Source organism: Macrobrachium rosenbergii, chromosome 26 (genome assembly GCF_040412425.1).
Source record: "Macrobrachium rosenbergii isolate ZJJX-2024 chromosome 26, ASM4041242v1, whole genome shotgun sequence".
Lineage (NCBI taxonomy): Eukaryota > Metazoa > Arthropoda > Malacostraca > Decapoda > Palaemonidae > Macrobrachium > Macrobrachium rosenbergii.
In genome coordinates, this window is record NC_089766.1 from 13,361,199 (window position 1) to 13,380,741 (window position 19,543).

General features: G+C 36.0%; 2 protein-coding genes across 6 annotated transcripts; one reads left to right on the top strand and one right to left on the bottom strand.

Moving 5' to 3' along the window:
* Positions 1-831: 831 nt before the first annotated feature.
* Positions 832-10,786, top strand: ATPsynO (ATP synthase subunit O, mitochondrial). Its single transcript, XM_067128301.1, has 6 exons — positions 832-943; positions 1,939-1,983; positions 3,360-3,470; positions 6,445-6,577; positions 8,838-8,950; positions 10,372-10,786. Exons 1-6 carry the CDS (start codon positions 917-919, stop codon positions 10,570-10,572), a joined length of 630 nt encoding a protein of 209 aa, XP_066984402.1. The 5' UTR covers positions 832-916; the 3' UTR covers positions 10,573-10,786.
* Positions 10,787-12,441: 1,655 nt separating this feature from the next.
* Positions 12,442-19,521, bottom strand: LOC136853059 (collectin-12-like). Of its 5 annotated transcripts, none has more exons than XM_067128300.1 (6): positions 17,819-18,059; positions 16,373-16,454; positions 15,306-15,438; positions 14,297-14,445; positions 13,282-13,467; positions 12,442-12,922 (listed from the first exon to the last, which is right to left on the bottom strand). In XM_067128300.1, the coding sequence occupies exons 2-6, from the start codon at positions 16,425-16,427 to the stop codon at positions 12,711-12,713; spliced, it is 735 nt and encodes a 244-aa protein (XP_066984401.1). In that variant the 5' UTR covers positions 16,428-16,454; positions 17,819-18,059; the 3' UTR covers positions 12,442-12,710. The 5 variants fall into 5 exon arrangements, with proteins under 5 accessions (XP_066984401.1, XP_066984398.1, XP_066984397.1 ...); XM_067128297.1 differs by lacking the exon at positions 17,819-18,059 and adding an exon at positions 19,337-19,521 and having other exon boundaries at positions 12,566-12,922; XM_067128296.1 differs by lacking the exon at positions 17,819-18,059 and adding an exon at positions 19,337-19,519 and having other exon boundaries at positions 12,566-12,922; positions 14,288-14,445.
* Positions 19,522-19,543: the final 22 nt, after the last annotated feature.

Consider the following 19,543-nt stretch of genomic DNA (forward strand, 5'->3'; position numbering starts at 1 on the left):
ATTTAAGACTGAAGTTTCCCAAGTAAATTAGAATTATTATGTAATATAAGGATGCAAGATATTTCGAGCAGTATATAACTATCTTTATCCTACGACTGTGAATTATTTGATTTTTTTTATCCTTTCACTTGTCTGACAACAAGATATTTGGTTTAATGCTGTCATCTAGACAACTTATGATTAAAGAAGAGTAAGCGGATGGGACCTTACATCATATGTATATAGAAGACAAATACTATACCGGTCCTGCAGGGCTCTTTCAGCAGAATGGTAGGCTACCAGGTAAAGAAGTCTACATTAAGAAGTAAAATCTATTATTTACGATTAGAATATGAATGATAGTAGGAAAAATATTGAACGGTAATTTTGTTGTTTCAATTTATTCCATTTATCCGTAAATATTCTTTTGCATTTTCCATTTCTTTAACAATTTTTGTCTAATAAATGATGAGAAACTGAAAATGAACTGAACAGAAAAATGGTTTAAACAACAAGGAAATTGCACTGAAGCACTGTTAGCATTGCAGTAGATGGAAAATAATAAGATAAATTCATTCGAATCTGGATAAAGTGAAGTATTTAGCTGACAGGAATTGTATTTTATATGAGATACAATTCTTTTTACAAACCAAAGACAATAAAGGGAACTGCTTGTGCGAGTTGAAATTGTTAAATGAAAACATTATCATGATAAGATTGTAAAATAATGCAATCTAAACACGTGAATGGTAATGCGTTGATCTGAGTGCAAACTGACAATCACATAATAAATTATTTTAAACATATAATGTAGTCCTGTCGTGCATCTCTGAGTTATTCCTAAACCTCTCTGGTTGCTACCTCAATGTACGCAGCATTCGGAGATAAACTGAGACACTTCACACTCACAGTCTAGATCGTCGGCTGTCTGTCAAGAATGGCGGCTGCTCGCTTTGGAATTTTGGTAAATCTCTCGTTATTGGTATTTTCTGGATGTAAGCAAATAGTTTAAGAAGATAAACAAGAAATTGACAATGTTTACAGACATAGATCGTCTTCAGTGAATTTTGCCTGACCAACTCCGTAGAATGAAGAATTGGGTGACCGGTTTTGTATGTTTTGATCAGCTGATGAACTGCCGTAGATGTATTTCTAAAGTGGTTATGTAATAAGATTATCGTAGGTTAATCCATTTTTCTATCACTGACAGTTACCTACAACTATTGAAGGGTTGGGTAATGTGTATGTTATGCACAATTCAATAACAATAATAGTAAAATTAGGTGATTAAGTTGTGGAGCCAAGGCCGAATTAGATTGACTTAAACCAACCGGTGTCCAAAGGCTGGGTGAAAATCAAGTTTGTAGTAGTGTAAAGGTTCTGAGATTCCCATTACGTTAAAATATACGTTTCGTCCTATCATGTATTAAGGTAAGGTTTTTGAATAAGCCATCCTAGTCCAGGCCTGTGAGCAAGAGCCCGTGCTGGCATAGGCTAAAGCCAGCTTAATCAAAAACCACCCAGTCATTTGCCGAAGATGACGCTGAGTATAAAGGCAATATGGACTTGCAGAAACACTCAATTATCAAAGGCGTGAAAATTGACAGTATTGTTTTTTCTGATCAGTTGGAAACATTTTTATGTCCTAAGGATGAAAATAACTGTGTACTGAGCAGGTTAATGTCCGTGAAATCTGTTAAAGGTGGTTGTTGTTAGCCTGAAGCCTAACCTATTTTACAGTGGTTCTCATTAATTATTTTGGTAAGAATTTTAAGGAAGAGGAGCGCATGGAGATATTGTTGGGCAATGAAATTTTTTGACATAACTGCAACATAGCTTAGGTCAGTCAAAAACTCACTAATAAACAATAACTCTGTGCAGAGCTCTTTCTTAGATTTGCCTGTATTTGATATGTGATACAGGAGCGAATGTTAATTCATTTTTTTTTTAATTTTTCAGGCCAGGTCCTTCTCCACTTCTGCTGTGACCAAGCAGTTAGTGCAGGTAGGCACAGATTAAGCATTTGTGTGTTCTTAGAATACAATGTATTGATAGTTATGAATGTGGATTAAGAAGTTGTTATAATATTGGTAGTTAGAAGTCAAGGTTTAGGTTTAGTATCACATTTGTTCTTTTTCATATCCAACTGTTGAGTACAATAGCAGTTTTGGTGAAAGCAACACTGCAGTCTGCAAATACCCGTGCTCTATTATATGCATAGGCTATATATTGTAGATTTTTATCTAGAAAACGTTCTGTTTACAAGAAGTGGTATTTCTGTTATCATTATGCAGTTAGTGCAGGTAGTATAGTATTAGGATTTGTGTACTTGGAATACAATACTGTTTATTGATCGTGGTGAATGTGGATTAAGAAAGTGTGATGATAATATTGGTAGTTAAAAGTCAAGATTTTAGGTATAGTGTCATTTTTGTTCTATTTCACATCCATCTGTTAGGTACAGCAGCTGCTTTGATGAAAAGAAACACTGTAGTTATCAAGTACCTGGGCTCAATTAGGCTATACTACACTTACATACTGTAGACTTGCATCTGTTGTCGTGCATTTAATTTTTTTTTTTTTTTTTTACTATTGAAGGCCTTGTAAGGAATTTATGCTCTGCAGTCATTTGCTCTGAATTTTTTTATCAAAGATTTAGTGCATGGGTCATATTAAAAACCAGGATATATGCATAATTCTGTTTATTTCTTTGTTAAAACTAGAATACAAGGGAGAGCATTTTCAAAGGTGAAACAGCAAAAAGTGAATTAATTAGTTAACCAGTTAGTGTTGGAAGCAGTTTAGAGATGGGTGGTGCTGGCATCCTGTTATGTCCCCTTGCCTATCTAAATTTTAAATATAATGAGTGAGAACGGTAAGTATATACTGTATTGAACTCTGAAACGAAAGGAAGAAAAGAGCTTGATACTGAGATAGGAGTAGTAAAAGTTCTTTTACTGCTTGGTCAAGTTTTACTTGAATGAATTTTTACTCTATCTCTTATGCTATTTGGATAATTTTGTGGGCTACAAGATTCCTTTTTCTTACCATTGAAGTTTATTGATTTGACTTTTGTGTTAGGCTCCAAAGCTGATCAGTGTTTTCATAAAGCTTTGAGAGGTGCATTCATGATAGTTAAAGTTCAGGATTTTGGGATAAATTTTTATTAAAAGTGTTGTAAATTGTACTACAATCCAGCTTGTGCTCAAATTTCTACATAGCTAGCAGGATCATTTAATTCTTCGGTTGATTTCCCATATATTTGATTTTATACTGGTATTATTGTGTAACTTAAGTATATTTTTTGTAGAGACAAGTATTCTTATTCTGTAGGGTATTTTATAAAGAGCAATTTATTTTATATATCTGTTTATTTTCAGCCACCAGTTCAGGTCTTTGGTCTTGAAGGTCGATATGCTACAGCACTCTACTCTGCTGCCAAGAAGAAGAATGCCCTTGATGCTGTCGACAAAGATTTCAAAGAACTTTCAGTAAGTGCATTTCATAATGGAGTACTTTATTATGATTAGTTTTCAGGAAGCGAAGTGTTGCAAAGTACCATGTTGAAAGCCTGTTTTCTTCACAAGGAAAATTGTGGAGTGCATCTACTGTACATAGAAATAGTGTGTTTTGTTGCAACACCTAACCTATACAGTAGCTCCTTGGTACACAAATTTAATTCATTCCAAATTCCAATTTGTATATTGAAATGTTCATATATCGATCCGAGTGTTCCCATAAGGAGTTATGGGAATTCAATTGATTCGTCCCACACTCAAGAATTTCCCCCATATCAACCCTTTGTACCCACTTTATTACAATTATTTTAAGCGCATGCACAATACAGTATATTGTTTATGATAACCATATTCAAAAAAATAAATAAAAGAATAAAGTATTTCACAATAGACTTTAACATAAAAGATGACGCACAGCTGACTTGAGATAAGGGAAGGAGCAATTAGTTAAGGAGGGAAGGAGAGGAGACAATAAAATCATTACTGGACTGTATGCACGTAAAAGCAGTAACAATTCTCATAAAAAAATAAAAATAAATTTAACAATGATACAATATAAAATCAAGTACAATACAGTAACAATAAAAAATAGAGAATCTTAAACTCAAGTGAGTGTTCGGGACAGCGCTAGTGAGGCAGTAGACAGGTGAGGGAGGGGATGGTGGTGGGTTATTGGGTGAGAGATGGGCGGCTCACTTCCCACTGACTTCCACTGACTTCCCAGATGTGCCACTGGGACCAGGCTCGGTTGATTTTTCTTTTTTCACTGTTTCACCCGTTTACTTTCACTTACTCTTGATTCACCCGAATCACTTCTTTAAGTTACGGTAAAATACTTAAGTGACACTTGCTTTTTGCAATTGTTTGGCAGTGTAAAAATAACTCATCCCCACATCATCAAACAAACTGGCGCCGCATTTTGCTTCTGTGCGTCTTGGATTGTTTGTTTCTACAAATTTCTTCAGATTTTCCCATGTTTCACACTGCTTAAAACGATATTCTTGTTACTCCTACTGCAGTGTCTAATGCCTTAATTTCTGCATTCTTCTTTAGAATGGTACATATCATCAACATAGATCTGCCATATTTTCGAGCTAAGTCAGACACGTGTGTGCCAGCTTCATGCCTGGTGGTCATTTCTTTCTTAACTTCAATAGTTCAAGACTGCTTTTTCTTCACTTCCTTAACAGGCTGCTTCTTTCTGTGTGGCATTGTTATTCCCGATTATTAATCACAATATAATTGGAAAAATATGATGCGATAAAGTTATGCAAAGTCTCAGCCACAAGCACAAACACGAACATAAGGTACGATTTAGACTAGCATGGATCAACGAGTTTGTGTCAGGGTCACAGGGCAAAGGAGGTCGATTGAGGACTTTTCAGGACCTACTTTGACATTTTTAAAAAGAACCATCATCCCAGTTGTTTTATTGCCTTCCCACTATGTATCCCTCCGTCCTACATCCACATAGCCCTTCCCCTATAATCCAGGACCAAGGGGATCCTGTCTCCCCCCCATAATCCTGGCCGGCCACATGTGAGATTCCACCAAACACCTCGTAAATAGAATTTTTAGCTTGTACATGGAAATATAATTTTCGAAAATTTTACTTCGTATGACAAAAATATGAATAACGAATCATTTCACACGTCGAGGAACCACTGTAGTTGGAACTGCAAGAAGGTATGAAGAAAAGTATGATGAAGGTATGACTTATTTGCTGCTGAGAAACTATAGTGTTAGTACCCCAGATTTTGGGTAACCCAGGTAGCTTGTCATTGACCCCAAGCTGAGTGGTTGATGCATTAAGAGGTACCCCTTTGGTCCACTTTTTTAGCCATATATTTTGAGGTAACCTTAACTACTATGTAATGTGGACATACTGTGAAACCTGTTGCTCTACCTTGAGCGAAGTCTTCTGATTGAACAGCTTGGGCTTCTCTTCCTTTGTAGGGTTGTCCATCCTCTTAGGAGCTATGAACAGTTTTTTGCCCACATTTTTGGTCTTTGGCCTCCAGAGTGGAAAGTGACTCGGCAGTCTAACTCAAACACCAAAGAGCGTGTGGGAGAGACCTTGGATTGAGATCTCCCCCTAAGATTTGTTAGGCGAACATTAGCTTTGTCAAAGCGTATTGACAAGTTGCAGGGCCGTATTGTATCTTGTTTTGCTCTTGGAAGGCTTGAAGGGAGAACTGTTGTCCAGTTTATATGAGAACTCAAAAGGCCAGGGGGTTTTTATGTAGCATTTAAATAAAATTCTGATCTTTCCCAAAAGGTGACCCCCAACAATTCTCAGGGGTCATTATCTAGGACTGATATTTCTTGTAAGTCATTATCTAAGATTGGGCCACTTGGGGGTCACTAGGAAAGTTCCCCACAGATCTTTCTTAGGTAGTGGCCCCCAACAAGGCTTTGGGGTCATTATCTAGGACTGATGTTCCTTTGGGGACATTATCTAAGATTGAGCTACTTGGGGGTCACTATCTAGAAAAGATCACAAAATTCAGTTGAGAGGTAAAGTTACAAATATTCCCATCTTTTCAATTGACCTTTCAGGTTGAGTTTTTTATGTAGACGAGTATCTTAAAGTATGGTTTGGATGTTCATAACTAGGTCATAAAATTTGATTGTTTGCAGAGGGATTTTTTTTTTTTACCCATAAATTTAGAGTATACCTAAAACTTCATGTGAAGAAGTGTAGGACATACTATGTGCAGTTTTTATGTTGGAATTATTTTTACCTAGCAGTTGACAATATGATAAAGTTGGCATATCCCCCTCATAAGTTTAGATTGCATAGGTGATTTTGTATTGAAATAGAATAAGAGTAAATCAAAGTGATCTTTTAATGCAAGAGTTTTACTGTTGCCCCTTGGTAATACTGTACTATATGTAATGTATTTTAATGGAGTGTTTTGATGACAAGGAAACTCACTTATTTCAGACCCTCTTGAAGACAGATGGCCAGCTGAAGGAATTTTTGTTAAATCCACTCCTCAGCAAAGAATTGAAAAAGCAGGCCGTTGAATCAGTTCTTGCCAAGAAGAAGGCCAGTCCACTTACAGTCAACCTTTTCGGTGAGTAGCATTCTCTCTCTCTCTCTCTCTCTCTCTCTCTCTCTCTCTCTCTCTCTCTCTCTCTCTCTCTCTCTCTCTCTCATAGTGTCAGGGAAAAGTCCCAGGAGAATGTTGATGCCATGCAGGACTTCAGTTTCAAAGCCTCAAGTTCCTCCAAATTAAGCATAGTGGGCAGCCAGTAGAAGAAGAGTCTGTTAAAAAGTGGCTTAAGCAGGTTGAGTGAGATATAGAACATTGATTGTTGTCAGAAGAGATTGTGGGGCAAATTACCAGAGGCACCATGTAAGAAGGTGAAGAGGAAGAAAATGTGACAGTGACAACACCAAACCTGTCCAGAATATGGTTTCATGACAATGAGATTATTCATTGCATAGGTACCCTGTGTTCTCTGGCCCAGTAAGGAAGCTAAGAAAAATCATTTGCCAGTAGCTACTCATCAACTCCCATGTATTGTCACCTCATTCTCCACATTTAATGGGATTAAGTGGGCATAACATAGAGAAAATTTGTGATGGTTACATTAGGTCTGTAAAACTCGATGTAGTACAAACATGGACAGTAACAAAGAAAGTGTTGATTTTGATCTGGTATTACTATAGTGTGTGTAAGTGTCATGGCCAGAGTGAGGTGAAGAGATTATATTATGAATGAGGTGAATAGATTGTTATGAATGAGGAAGTGGCCTGGAAATTTGTTTTCTGGTGACAGTTAAAAAAATAAATGATCTTAAAGCTTGAGATGCTAGCGTGTAAGAGGAAGGATGTGGAACGGTTAATTGGAAATAAATCAGCATGTGAGTAGCAACACAAAGACCTGTAGGGAGACAGGAAATAATGGAGAGAGAGGGTAGATTGAGCATGCTTTCTAAATATCAGTGCTTTCTCCACATTCTTTAAGCTTACACGTATTATGCACAGTTGAAAAACTCCAGTCTTATGAGCACAGGTGAAACAAGCACAAATTGTTTTCAGATCATCCTGATGCAAAAAGAATTTTTTTATTCCATTTCACCACTAGATATACAGTGGACCCCTGCCTATCGCAGCTTCACCTATTCACAAATTTCTCTGGAATATATACAGTATACACATTATTCACAGTATTTTTCATAGAGAAATATTCACAAATTACTGTATTTTCATAAAATTTTCATGACTAAATGCACTTTTTATGATAAAACTTAAAATATTCAGGTATAAGCATTTTTAGAAGGTTTTTTTGTGTTTTTAACTATCAAAATATTCAGTTATAAGCATTTTTAGAGGGGTTTTAAGTATTTGTGGATTTGAGCTATTCACGGGCGGTAGTGGTATGCATCTCCCGCAAATACCGGGGATCGACTGTGCTACTAACTTTGACTTTTATGCGTTTTTTTTCTTTTCAATAACATTGAGAATTAAAGTTTTCATAGTAGTGGTTGGTGTTGTATAGACATGGTCCTTTGGCAGGATTGCCAGCATCACTGCTTTTGCTCTTTCTGGTCCATATTTATAAAAAAAACACTATGCAAAACCACTAAATGAGCTGATTTTTGTTAATACTCTACTTCTCAATGTCATGTACACTAGAACTTGACTAACCAAGTGGTTTGTAGTAGAACTGAAGAAACATGGTCATATGTTGGGATCATGCTGTTGTTTAAGGCAGATGGCTTGGCATAAGTGAAATTTAGAATAAATTTAAATTTTCTTTACTTTTTATTATTTCCACATACTTCCCTTTCCAAGGACAGTAATACCCGGACATTTAAGAGACACTGGTATCGCTGTGCCTTTCATTCTGGGAGAAAAAGCACTAAACACTCGAAAAACACTGTGAAATCCCAGCAGCACTATTGCACATTCAGATAGAAAAAATACAACACTATTCACTAATACTAGGAAAAAAGAAAAGCTTATATCAAAGTTTACAAAACGAGCTGAAAATACGCAGACCATATAAAAGCACGTCTAAAAGCTGTGATGGCTGAGGATACTCATAGTCGCATGATGATGTGGGTTTGTATGTTAAGAACAATAAAAATTTGTTTAATTTGTCATTTCATTACATTGCTTATATTTAACATTTTTCAGCATTGTAAAACTGATACCTTGCAACCTGATATGTATACAGGGGCCCAAGTGTGAAGTCTCAGTTTATTATGTTTTACACAGGCTTAATTTGCTTTCAGTTTAGATTTGTGTAGCTATCAGTACTGTACTACATTCTTTCAAGTTTGCTAAATAACATAACTTATGTTTATTCTTCGATCTGTTGCCAGGTGCTCTTGCGGAGAATGGACGTCTAACAAATGTTGAAGGTATCATTGGTGCCTTTGGCATTATTATGGCAGCAGTTCGAGGCGAAGTCATTTGTGAAGTAACAACAGCTAAGGTAAAAAAAATTTTATTTAAACATGAGTTTTATTAAGGTATCGTAGGTAGGAGTAGAATGTATTTTAATGGGATGTAATAAAAGGTACTGTAGAGTGGAAGAATATGGGCTACCTTGTATTGTGCATGCTTCTAAAAATGTATAGTAGTTTGAAAACTATTAGTAGGGAAGGAGGATGGTGTATGTTAAGTGTATTACTAGTACTGTATTTTTTTATGGAAAACTACAGGGTCTGAATGTCGTATACTTTATATTGTACTCTAGCTCTGTACTGTTGGCTATGCCCCCAGTTGAAATTTTACATAGCCCTTTTACACACCTATTTGAATAGGTCAGTGCTTTATGAACCTAGGTGTTGTGACCTCAGTCTTAGTGGTCATAAATCAATCAATCCCCTTGTGGACGACCATAATGTAATTTCTGACCCCTGTTCGTAGATTTTTCTAGAGTCCCTATAAAACTTGGATTCCTGCCCCACATTGGTACTAACATACAGTGTGACTCTTGTGGTACAGTGTTGAGGTACTGAAGTTCTGTAAAGCCTTCCTTTACTCTCAGCTGTGTTCTTGTTGATTACCCCGAAAATGCTAAAATCTTATGGAATCTGATACTCCCAAGTATTGTTTACTCTGACATCCACTTGGTACATGAATTGGGTTCCAATATTCTTTCTTAGAGAAACTATGTGTGCAGATGATATTTACCTCATTATTTTTAACTCATTAAGATTTAAAGTTTAAAACTTTTTTTTATGTACTTCAAAGATATAGGTCATAGTCAGTGTGTTTGTGAAGTCTCTCAATCAGGTAAAGGTCAGGATATTTAAGTGATAGAATAAGTTTGGATTTAGCTTCTAATAGGGTGTTTAGTTGTAAGCTTTTAGGATTGTGTAAAATATCTTTGATAGTTCAATTCTTGTTAAAGTTCTGTAGTGCATTTTCTCTGTGTTTGTGTGTTGTGGTGGGATCAGGGCATTTATGTCATTAAATTTGCTATGATGTGTTTCCAATGTCCAGTGGTCTAGGTCTCAGATGAATGTTGATTTTCTCGTAGTTTTTAGTGCAGATACAGTATCTTCAGATTTATTCATTGTTGTTAGAGCAAGTTTTTCATCACCTCTCAAAAGCATTAAAGGATAAGTTAAAAGGTCTGCAAGATTTCCCTGGATATATTGAGGGATAGAAAATACGATGAAAATAGCATTAATTTTAGTTTGGTTATTGAAGATTTAATTATCATTTAGGTTATTGGGGAAGGAATACAGGATAGGTATAAATCTGGATCTCTTCTCTTTTGATAATGGTTAAGCTTTATGCTTAATTTGTTATTTTGGAAGTCCTCATTCTTGCTACTTGTGAATTATATGCCTAAGTTTCCAACTTTTAGTCAAATGCAGCACGAATATTTCCTTGTTTTTACAGCCCCTTGATGCAGCCATGACTAAGGAATTGGAGGCCTCTCTGAAAGCTTTCCTGAAGAAGGGTGAGTCCTTGCAACTCACACAGAAAGTGGACCCCACCATTCTTGGGGGTATGATTGTGTCCGTTGGCGATAAGTATATCGACATGTCAATGGCCTCCAAGATCAAGAAGTACTCGGGTCTGCTTCAAGAAGCAGTTTAAATGATACACAGATGATGTATAGTAATTTATATGTAAGCAAGTCTTCACCTTATCCACGTAATATGTGGTAATTTTTTTATTGGTTTACATTCCAAGTAACCATAGTAAGGTTTAAGGATGTAACCAGTGAATTACGGTACTTTTGGTTCTTACCATTTATTTGAATGGAGTTGTACAAAAGAGATAATCGTGTAAAATAAAATGTTTATATAGATTTGAATATTATTTACCAATGAAACAGTATCTTTATTGGGATGGTTGAGATACCTAGTTTGTTGGTTTTACGGCAACTTAAGAAACTGATCTTGAGCTCATGACTAATAGCTTAAGGTCAGTGTTAAGGTGTTGAAATGTCAGTCTGTTGCCGTTTCATTTTTAAAAAAAAATTTTAAACGAAGAGGATCGCTGAGTAAATTGAAGAACGTGGTCTTTTCACCCCATCCAGCAGGTAAGGGGTGGTATCATGGGGTGAATGCATATGTTAAGGATCAAGTTCACTTGGCAGCATAGCGAATGAAAGGCGTGTGTGTGTGGTTGGTGGTGATGGAATGCAATCAATATATGATAGCTCCTGTGACATATACTATGAAAACTAATTTAAAACTGGTTGGCCATGGTGGAAAGGTGAAAATGAAAATGTTTGAAATTGTGTGTTTTGCAATAGGGAGGTAGTAGTTGGTAGAATTACATGGTCCTGTGTGGGTATAGCATAAGATGATGAGGTTAATGAGTAAACACTTTCAATACAGGCAATCTTAAGAAGACTGTAGTGCCCATGGTGTTTGTAGTATTAATTAAATTTTATATAGAAAAAACACAGAGTACAGTTTTAGCGAAAGAAAAGCCAATTTTATCCAGGAACATTAAGTCACAGCCAGTTTTTGAGACTTAAAATCCAAGTTAGAAATGGGGTGGGACTATCTGAAGTCTAAATAATGGATTGTTTGCACCAATCAGATATTGAAAGGTAACGGATGTTTGCAGTCCTGGGGAATATGGAAAAAAACCCCTTTTCCCAATTTTGATGATCGTTTCTATTGAAATTAAATCCCTTAGATCAATAACTGATTATTAAGTACTTGAGTGTAGAAATATGGTGCACTGAGTGAAAGTACTTCATAGGCTTCTTATGCAGTAGTATTATGACTGACGAGTTGTGCAAGTTAAAGAACTGACCATGCTTATAGTTCTTGAGTAAATCAAAAAGTTTTGATGATGATTGGAGTTAACATTTGAGTATAATACTGAGTTATAGTGCTAATCTTGCAAGGGTGATTGCAAGTAAGTATTTAGACTATTGGGAATCTTAGTTGTAGCCCAATCTATAAACTTTGGTTGTAGTGCCTGGTCTCTCAATTCTAATACATTACCTATTTACAAAATTTTGCATCAAGAAACCCCATACCTGTTGGTTTTTCTGTTTTCATTTCTGTGGTAATGGAGCAGAGGGTTGGTTGAGTTTGAACTATGGCATTTTTATCATTGGTTAAGAGGTTTTCTAGAACTATTAGGGGCAAAATTTATTGCTTGGTGGTATGCTTACACCATTTGTATATGTAAGCAAATTCAAAAGGTTACATTTTAGTGTACCCTAAATATGCACAGAGCACATCTTGAAATGACTTCTGCCTTCAGAATGTAAGTGGTTCAACGAGGTAACTTTGGATGGGAAACTTTTCTCATCACGTAAGTGACCTTGAGTATGTAAATTGTGAATTATTCTGAAAGATTTGTTCATAGCAATGTCAGTAAACAGTGCTATGAAAAAATGTTTTTAGGTCTATTAAGAAGCTGAATATAGTTGAAGATGAGAAACATTTATGGGAATGGTTACATGCCTCAGACATTCATTATTCAGCACTTGTCACATTGATTATTTAAAAGTTTTATTCACTCCTTTAATACTGACTGATTCCCAAGGTTTTTTGTTTCATTCATTTTATAAAGGGAGTTGATGAGGTATTTATATAGATAAGTACACAGAAAACATCTGAATAGTATAAAATGTTATGCTGTAGTGTATTTGAGGTTGTCTTAACTTTATGGAAATTTGAAAAAGTGTTACATTCTTTTGTATCAATCCAACCGTTTACATTTAAATTTAAGTCTGTCCTCACTGTAGGAGCAGAAATAATGTTTTAATTAGGGACATCAAGTCGTTTATGACATATTGCATGAGACTCCCCATCACAGGGAAAGTCATAGAGGAAGTAAGATTGAGGTGTTCCATTGCTACCCATGAAACCACATTCATCTTCAGCTCCATCTGGTTCCCCAGATCTCCATTCCCTCTGAGCTACAGCACGACCATCCAACCATGTTCGATTATGAACGCCAACCCAGAAGTGACCTGTGGAAAAATATATTCATTATATTTTGCCATTCTTTTTCCTTTATATAAATGTCATTCCATACTTTCCAAATGAATTATTGAGGTAACTACTGTAAAATGTTTAATTACTAAATACTGTGTCACAGCTAATCTCTTACAGTCTTGTTAACATTTTCTAGTACAGTAGTAATAGTTTCTTGGTATAGTCATTAACAGATTTGAATATTTTGTAGAATCTTTTTCTCAACTTATTGTAGACATGCATAGCACACATTTGATTGTTTCATGCAAGGGATAATAATTATTTCAAGTTACCGATACAGTACTGTATTGGCTGTGCACGCATACTTCAGTATGGAAATTCAGCAGGAACTCACCTTCCAACGAATTTTCAAGAAGATATTTCCTCATTTGAAGGAAGTGATTGGGATTTGGTGCAGTGTATAGTTGAGCTCCAAGGTTTTGGCATATCTGCTGAGCTTCTTCCCATCCTGTGTAACTTTTGCTGAGAAAAATGCAATTCCTGTAATCAAAGTGATACAGCGGGGCTTCACAGGTGAGCTCTGTAAATATAAGGGAAATGTTTATTAATTACTGTACTCTTTGTCAATCATACAAGTATGTATCTCCTTTCTTTGTCTTAATATGGGGAATATTTTTATTTGGTAGGGAATTTCAGGGTAAATGTTTGACAGAAAATGACAACATTTTAGAAATAATGTTACCTGGCAGCTTTCATTTAGTATGTTAAATCCTTCACTAGACTTGGTGCAAATATGCGCATTTGAGTTCTGCACAGGATCCTAAATTTGGCTACAGCAAACAAAAAAGTTTAGGGATAATTCAGGTTTTAGAGCCATCACCCATTATAGAAGCCAGCTGAAGCAGGTGAAATGGAAAGTGTGATGAGTAAATGATGGTTGAATGCTACCATGAGAGGGGAGCGAGCAGAGATGGCACTTGTTTAGGATGGTGACATTGGATTGCTACAGTGTTTATGCTGTTGAAAAGTGCTGCAGTATTCAAAATGTTAAATTTCAAAGACAGGAAAATGAAGGTTTTTAAAGGAACTATAGTAGTACGGTAATTCAGTGTAAGCATGCATTTTTTAAAATTCAATTCAGCACTATACCTACAAAACAAATTATATACAGTTAAGCTATAGTTTAGATTAAAAAAAAATTATAAATATAGAGGTAATACATTCCACACTAATAGGTAATAGTCTCCAAAGTAGTCATGGAAAATGTAGAGTAAATATGCAGTGACATGAATTTCTCTAAGTGAATTACATTGGGCACTTAAGAGAAGCTGCTTCAGTTACCTTTTTATAGTTATGGTTTAGGATGTAAGTTTTTACACTGCTGAACATAACATTGTTACCTGGACTACCTGCTTTAGAAGTGGTAGCTACTGTGGGGCGCGGAGTTGTAGACGTGGATGTGGTGTCTGTTAAGGTAAAACTGGGAAGCTTTCCTGCACCCTGTCGGCCATCTGACAGGGATTTGTCATTGGGGCAACATAGTTGTACATTTCCATCACTGTAATGGATGAAGTGTTTTATCAGATAAGTATTCATCCTAATTTTTTATGTCTAATGTTGACTGAACTTTTTGTACTGCTAGACTCACTCAACCCTTCAGTGCCCAGTTGCTTTCCAGCCAGGTGGTTTTTAAGTTCCAGAGAAATGCAATGAAATGAATTTGTCTGCATTACCACATGTTGCTAGTAACGATACAACTGGGAAACCATCAAATTTTAAATACTTATATTTATATTAAGGTGTTATATTGACAATCAGCACTGTAGTTCAGATCCTGAGTTAATGAGGTTAGTAACATTGGCTCTGATCAGTACTTGGAAGCATAACCACTTATGGATTCAAGGCAATAGTGTTTTCACTACACCATTGGTCTCTTGGTAAACAAAATTAATCTGTGTTAGGTACTGTCAGTACTAGAATGTAAGATAACCAGTGAAAAGCAGATACTATTGCTACTTGAATACCCATGACCATTGGCGTGGAGCTATTAGTTCCAAATATCAATGCCTAGACACTTCAGCAGACTTGAGGAGCCTTATGTGAGTGTAGTGGTTTGATATGAGGTCTGAGAAACCATCAGAGAGATTGACTGTAATTTTTACCAGTACAGTACGTACTCAGGTTTTCCTTACAGTGTTACACCTGTAATTTATCCGATCTAATGGTTAAACATTTATTTGTGAAAACTGACAGGTGTTCTTGTCAGATACCTACCATAGCTTCTAATTTTATGTTGCTGATGCTTATTCTCTTTACATATATCAGTACAATACCATTTATGTAGGCGTTTTTATTTTCTCGCAACAATGATTAGTCTTTATTTTAACTTTGACTTTGGCATTTAAGAGCAAAACTTACCTTCCTCTTCCACACCCACCATATGTCTCAACCAGCTTCTCAACACTCAGAATTTTTGACATAGCCTGCACATAAGGGCAGAAGGCATATAAAGTGCATGTACCCAGTGTTCCAGATTGTAATCTGCATAGTTCTGAAAGAGATAAAGAAAAATTCTCTAATCAGCATTTAAGTAATGTTCTGTATGTGGTTATAATGATGCTGAAAACATCCCATGATGAATTGTACATATCAATCTTCCTGCCTAAACTTCTGTACAGTAATAGGTAAATGGAATATTTTTCATCATAATTATGAATACTATGAAATTATAAGAGATACATTTTTATAATGCCATAACATTGCAAACTTGATAGTGTTAGAGACATACCTGTTTTCAAATTTTTGCTGTAATTTCTAGGGCTACTTTGTGAAAATCATGAAACAGTGCTTAGTAATTTTTCACAACTAATGTTAGCTGACTAGGAAATTTATGATATCTGTTTGTCATGACAATGTTTTCTTAAGGATTTAGACAATGCTTGTTGTGCTTTTGACATTGGGTGGTAATTCACAAAGCATTCAGGCTGAAATAGTTCAAGACAGTGCCCATTCAGTCCACGCAGAACAAGGTTAATAGTTTTTTTTTTATTTAGCAGTAGAAATAGTAGTAAAGTTCTATATTATATTAGGTGATTTTGTTGTTGACTAGTATAAAGTAAAGTGGGGAATGAAAATAGCTTTTTGAGTTTACTGAACCATTTTCATGCATGAAACTGGTTTTATTCCTTCCTACTATATGACTGCAGTTATACAGCAAGTTTATGAAAATTAAATTTTTCTTAGCATTTCTGAAAACTCGGTCCTCGTAATGGATGTGATTACATGAAATGTAGGGCATACCTAGAGGGCAGTAATTTCCAAGGATAAGTTAAGTATTCTTTAAGTGGGGTACAGTATTGGCACAACTTCAGTGAATTTATCTGCTTATTAGCACTCTTATTCTATGTAAGCTTGCTGACGAAATTTATGAGGGTAATACTAATGGTGATGATAACCAGATCTTATTGATCAAGTATTCGACTTACCTTGCCCTAGTATTCTTGCAACGGAGAATATAAGAAATAAGGCTAGATATTTCATAGCTGATATGTAGAGGAACTTGGCAACCTGTAAGGAGAATGCAGATTGGTAGGCTTTAAGAGAGGATGAAATATACAAAAATGAATTAATTTAGTCCATAAGGATCTTCCAATATAAATGTGAGTAGTTCGGTCGTATGAGTTTGTTTTTTTTTTTCCATGCTGCTAATATGCTGGAAATTTTCTAAACTAAAGGGTCTTTCACAATTCAGCAACTGAAGTATGGATATAAACATTCATATTAAACAAAGTTAAGGTACACTAACACGTCAAGGAACCTTCCACGGAACAGAAACTTGAAAGTGCATGAAAGGTACATTGATGAGGCATGTTGAAGTGTTTTGACACAAATGTGGTTTATGTCCAAGTCTTCTCATTCTCTATGAATTAATACAGTAATAAAGGGAATCAGAAAAAAAGTACAAGTGAAAAATTGTCTTAACACAAAGAGTAATTGCTGATGTTTGCAAACTCTATTGTTGATTAGTGACTGTAAGGAAAAACTCCAAGATTTGGTGAATGTTGAAGGTTGTATGCAAATTGGGAAAGTAGAATGAAAACTTCAAAAAGGGTAAGCCTTCAAGAATGAAAGAAATTCTAAATCATATTGTTGGTTATATATATAAAAGAATGAAGGTGGTGGACTCAAAGGGACTGTAGGTAACTTTGTGTATGATGAAGCAAGCATAACTGAAGAGACGAGCAGTAACTGCTATTTGAATAAGACAAGAAAGGTAGGGAGAGAAATGCAAAAGTAATGAAAAACAAGTTGTGGCAACAATAAGATTACACGATTAAGAAGTTGTTGATTTGTTGCCTTGCTGATTGACAAAGCGAGTAAAAAATAATTAATCTCAAAAGAATTTGATTTAGCCTACGGTACGGGACACAATCGGGTTACAGAATTTGCTAGGCTGAAAGTTGTATTTTTGGTTGTCAAAAATATGGCTAAAAGCTCACATGAGACGACGAGATGAAAAGAATCGTTCGTAGACAGATTGATAAATTATTATAATTAACAAGGACGCGAGGAAGACCAAGAAGCCTTTAGGGTCACAGAAGGGAAAAAGTGGTTAAAAGAAGGTTTGAGCAATCAATACATGTACGGTGTCATGGTAATGCTAACGTCACTTCTCTGTAGGATTGTAATTTGGCCTTGAACCCGTCGTGTTTTTTCCCGGCTGTTTCATCGATACCAGGGTTGTTACATAAGGCTCAAGAGAGAGAACAGATTGCAGATAGGTTTATTTTTAAAGCCACCTTCTTTTGTGTCACTGTTTCTGGTGGAAGGTACTAACACTCTTGTGCATTAATATACATAGGCATACGTGTGTGTTTTATTCATTACATAATCATAGGCCTATGTATAAAAATGCTTACGAACCTACATACCTGAAGATTCACAGATCGTTCAAAGTCATTTCCTTAACTAAATCACTATTTTTCTTTGGTTTATTAACGATAAACACAACCGTACCACTTAACGGAAAGAAATCTGTTTCAAAGAGGTCTCGAATATCAGATGTGAGAGCTATACATACACTTAAAATATAGATTCAGTGACTTGAGTCCAACACACGACAAAAGATACGTCGAAGGACGTTTTTCTAAGGTTCCCACCACTTCACTTCCCAGAGCTCACTATCAGGAAGAACTGGTACACTGGAATCTCCCACTATAACTTAGCAATCCCTGCTCTCTCTCTCTCTCTCTCTCTCTCTCTCTCTCTCTCTCTCTCTCTCTCTCTCTCTCTCTCTCTCTCTCTCTCTCTCTCTCTCTCTAGTAGTGTGGGTCCAAAGAGGCAAAACAAGAAATCGCCGCCACATTCATCTTTTAACTGCAGATTCAACGATGAACCTCCTATGAAGAACATTTCACCTTCACACACACACACATATATATATATATATATATATATATATATATATATATATATATATATATATATATATATATATATATATATATATATGCGTGTGTGTGCGAGTGTGTTGTGTGTGCGTAAACTGTTTTATAAAATCTGAAGAGGTACTGTACATGAAATCGAGGTACCAAGGTGACCTCCAGCGAAATGACCTTCTTGAAACAGTTGCCAGTCAGTACCATAAGAAGGTTATGGCATGCCAAGGAGTAAAGCAACAAGAAAATTCAACAGTAATCAGTCGAACCATATTTATATTTTTTCTCGCTGTGTTTATTTATCTACCTTGTGCCTTCTTTTGCAAGTTAAGTTTTCATCTGAGCTCTTTCTTGAGTCTATTAATTTAACATAGTTTATGCTCATGAATTTGCTGTTGAATACAGTGTCTTAAAAAACGAGAGTACATGTAGTTTATTGCGACCTGTTCTCTGGTAGGCTATTCCCCGACGCACTTCGTAGCTTTGGGCATCTTCCGACCTTCACGTCAGGGTGGGTGGTGATTCTCGTGGTCTTCCTTAGATCATGGGGCCCTCTCACCACTCCCCCACACCCTTTCCCGTTACGTGTTGCTCAGTTGTAGTACCTACGCCGCTTTTTGTGTTGATGAATCCATAACCAGGTGTTTTCCCTGGAGTGTGTCGCTGTCTCATGGTCCTCTTATAAGCTTGAGTTCCCTTGCGTAAAGGTACCTGTCATTGATTTTATAATCACAGAGTACTCAGCACTACTCCTGTCGTGTCCGTTATTTTCTTTTTGCCATATTTAGAGATTCTAATCTGAGGATGGTTGGCTGGCAGGTTCACTGGCGTATGGCTTTTTCAAGAAGATTGAATGGTCATTATGAATTAGAAAAAATAATAGTAATTAATGATGAAGGAACTGGCTGTCTTTGGTTGTTTTCCTCATCTCATTTTTATTTAATCTACTGTAAATAAAAAAAATTAAGAGTCTTGAGATCAATTCTGATGGAAAAGTAGTGAATTGAGTACCTGGTAGGTAGAAGACTGTGTTGCGTTGCAATTTTGGTAAACAAGTCCATGGGGGCCAACAACATCATCCCAAAATGCACACACACATACGTATAATAATTTTTTTGATGTGTACATGCTCTTGGTATCTCACTTATACTGGTTGCGAGGATGTTTGTTTTGGGTGGGGTGCGAAAAAGAGGGTTATTCTTTGTTGTGTGTTCTGGG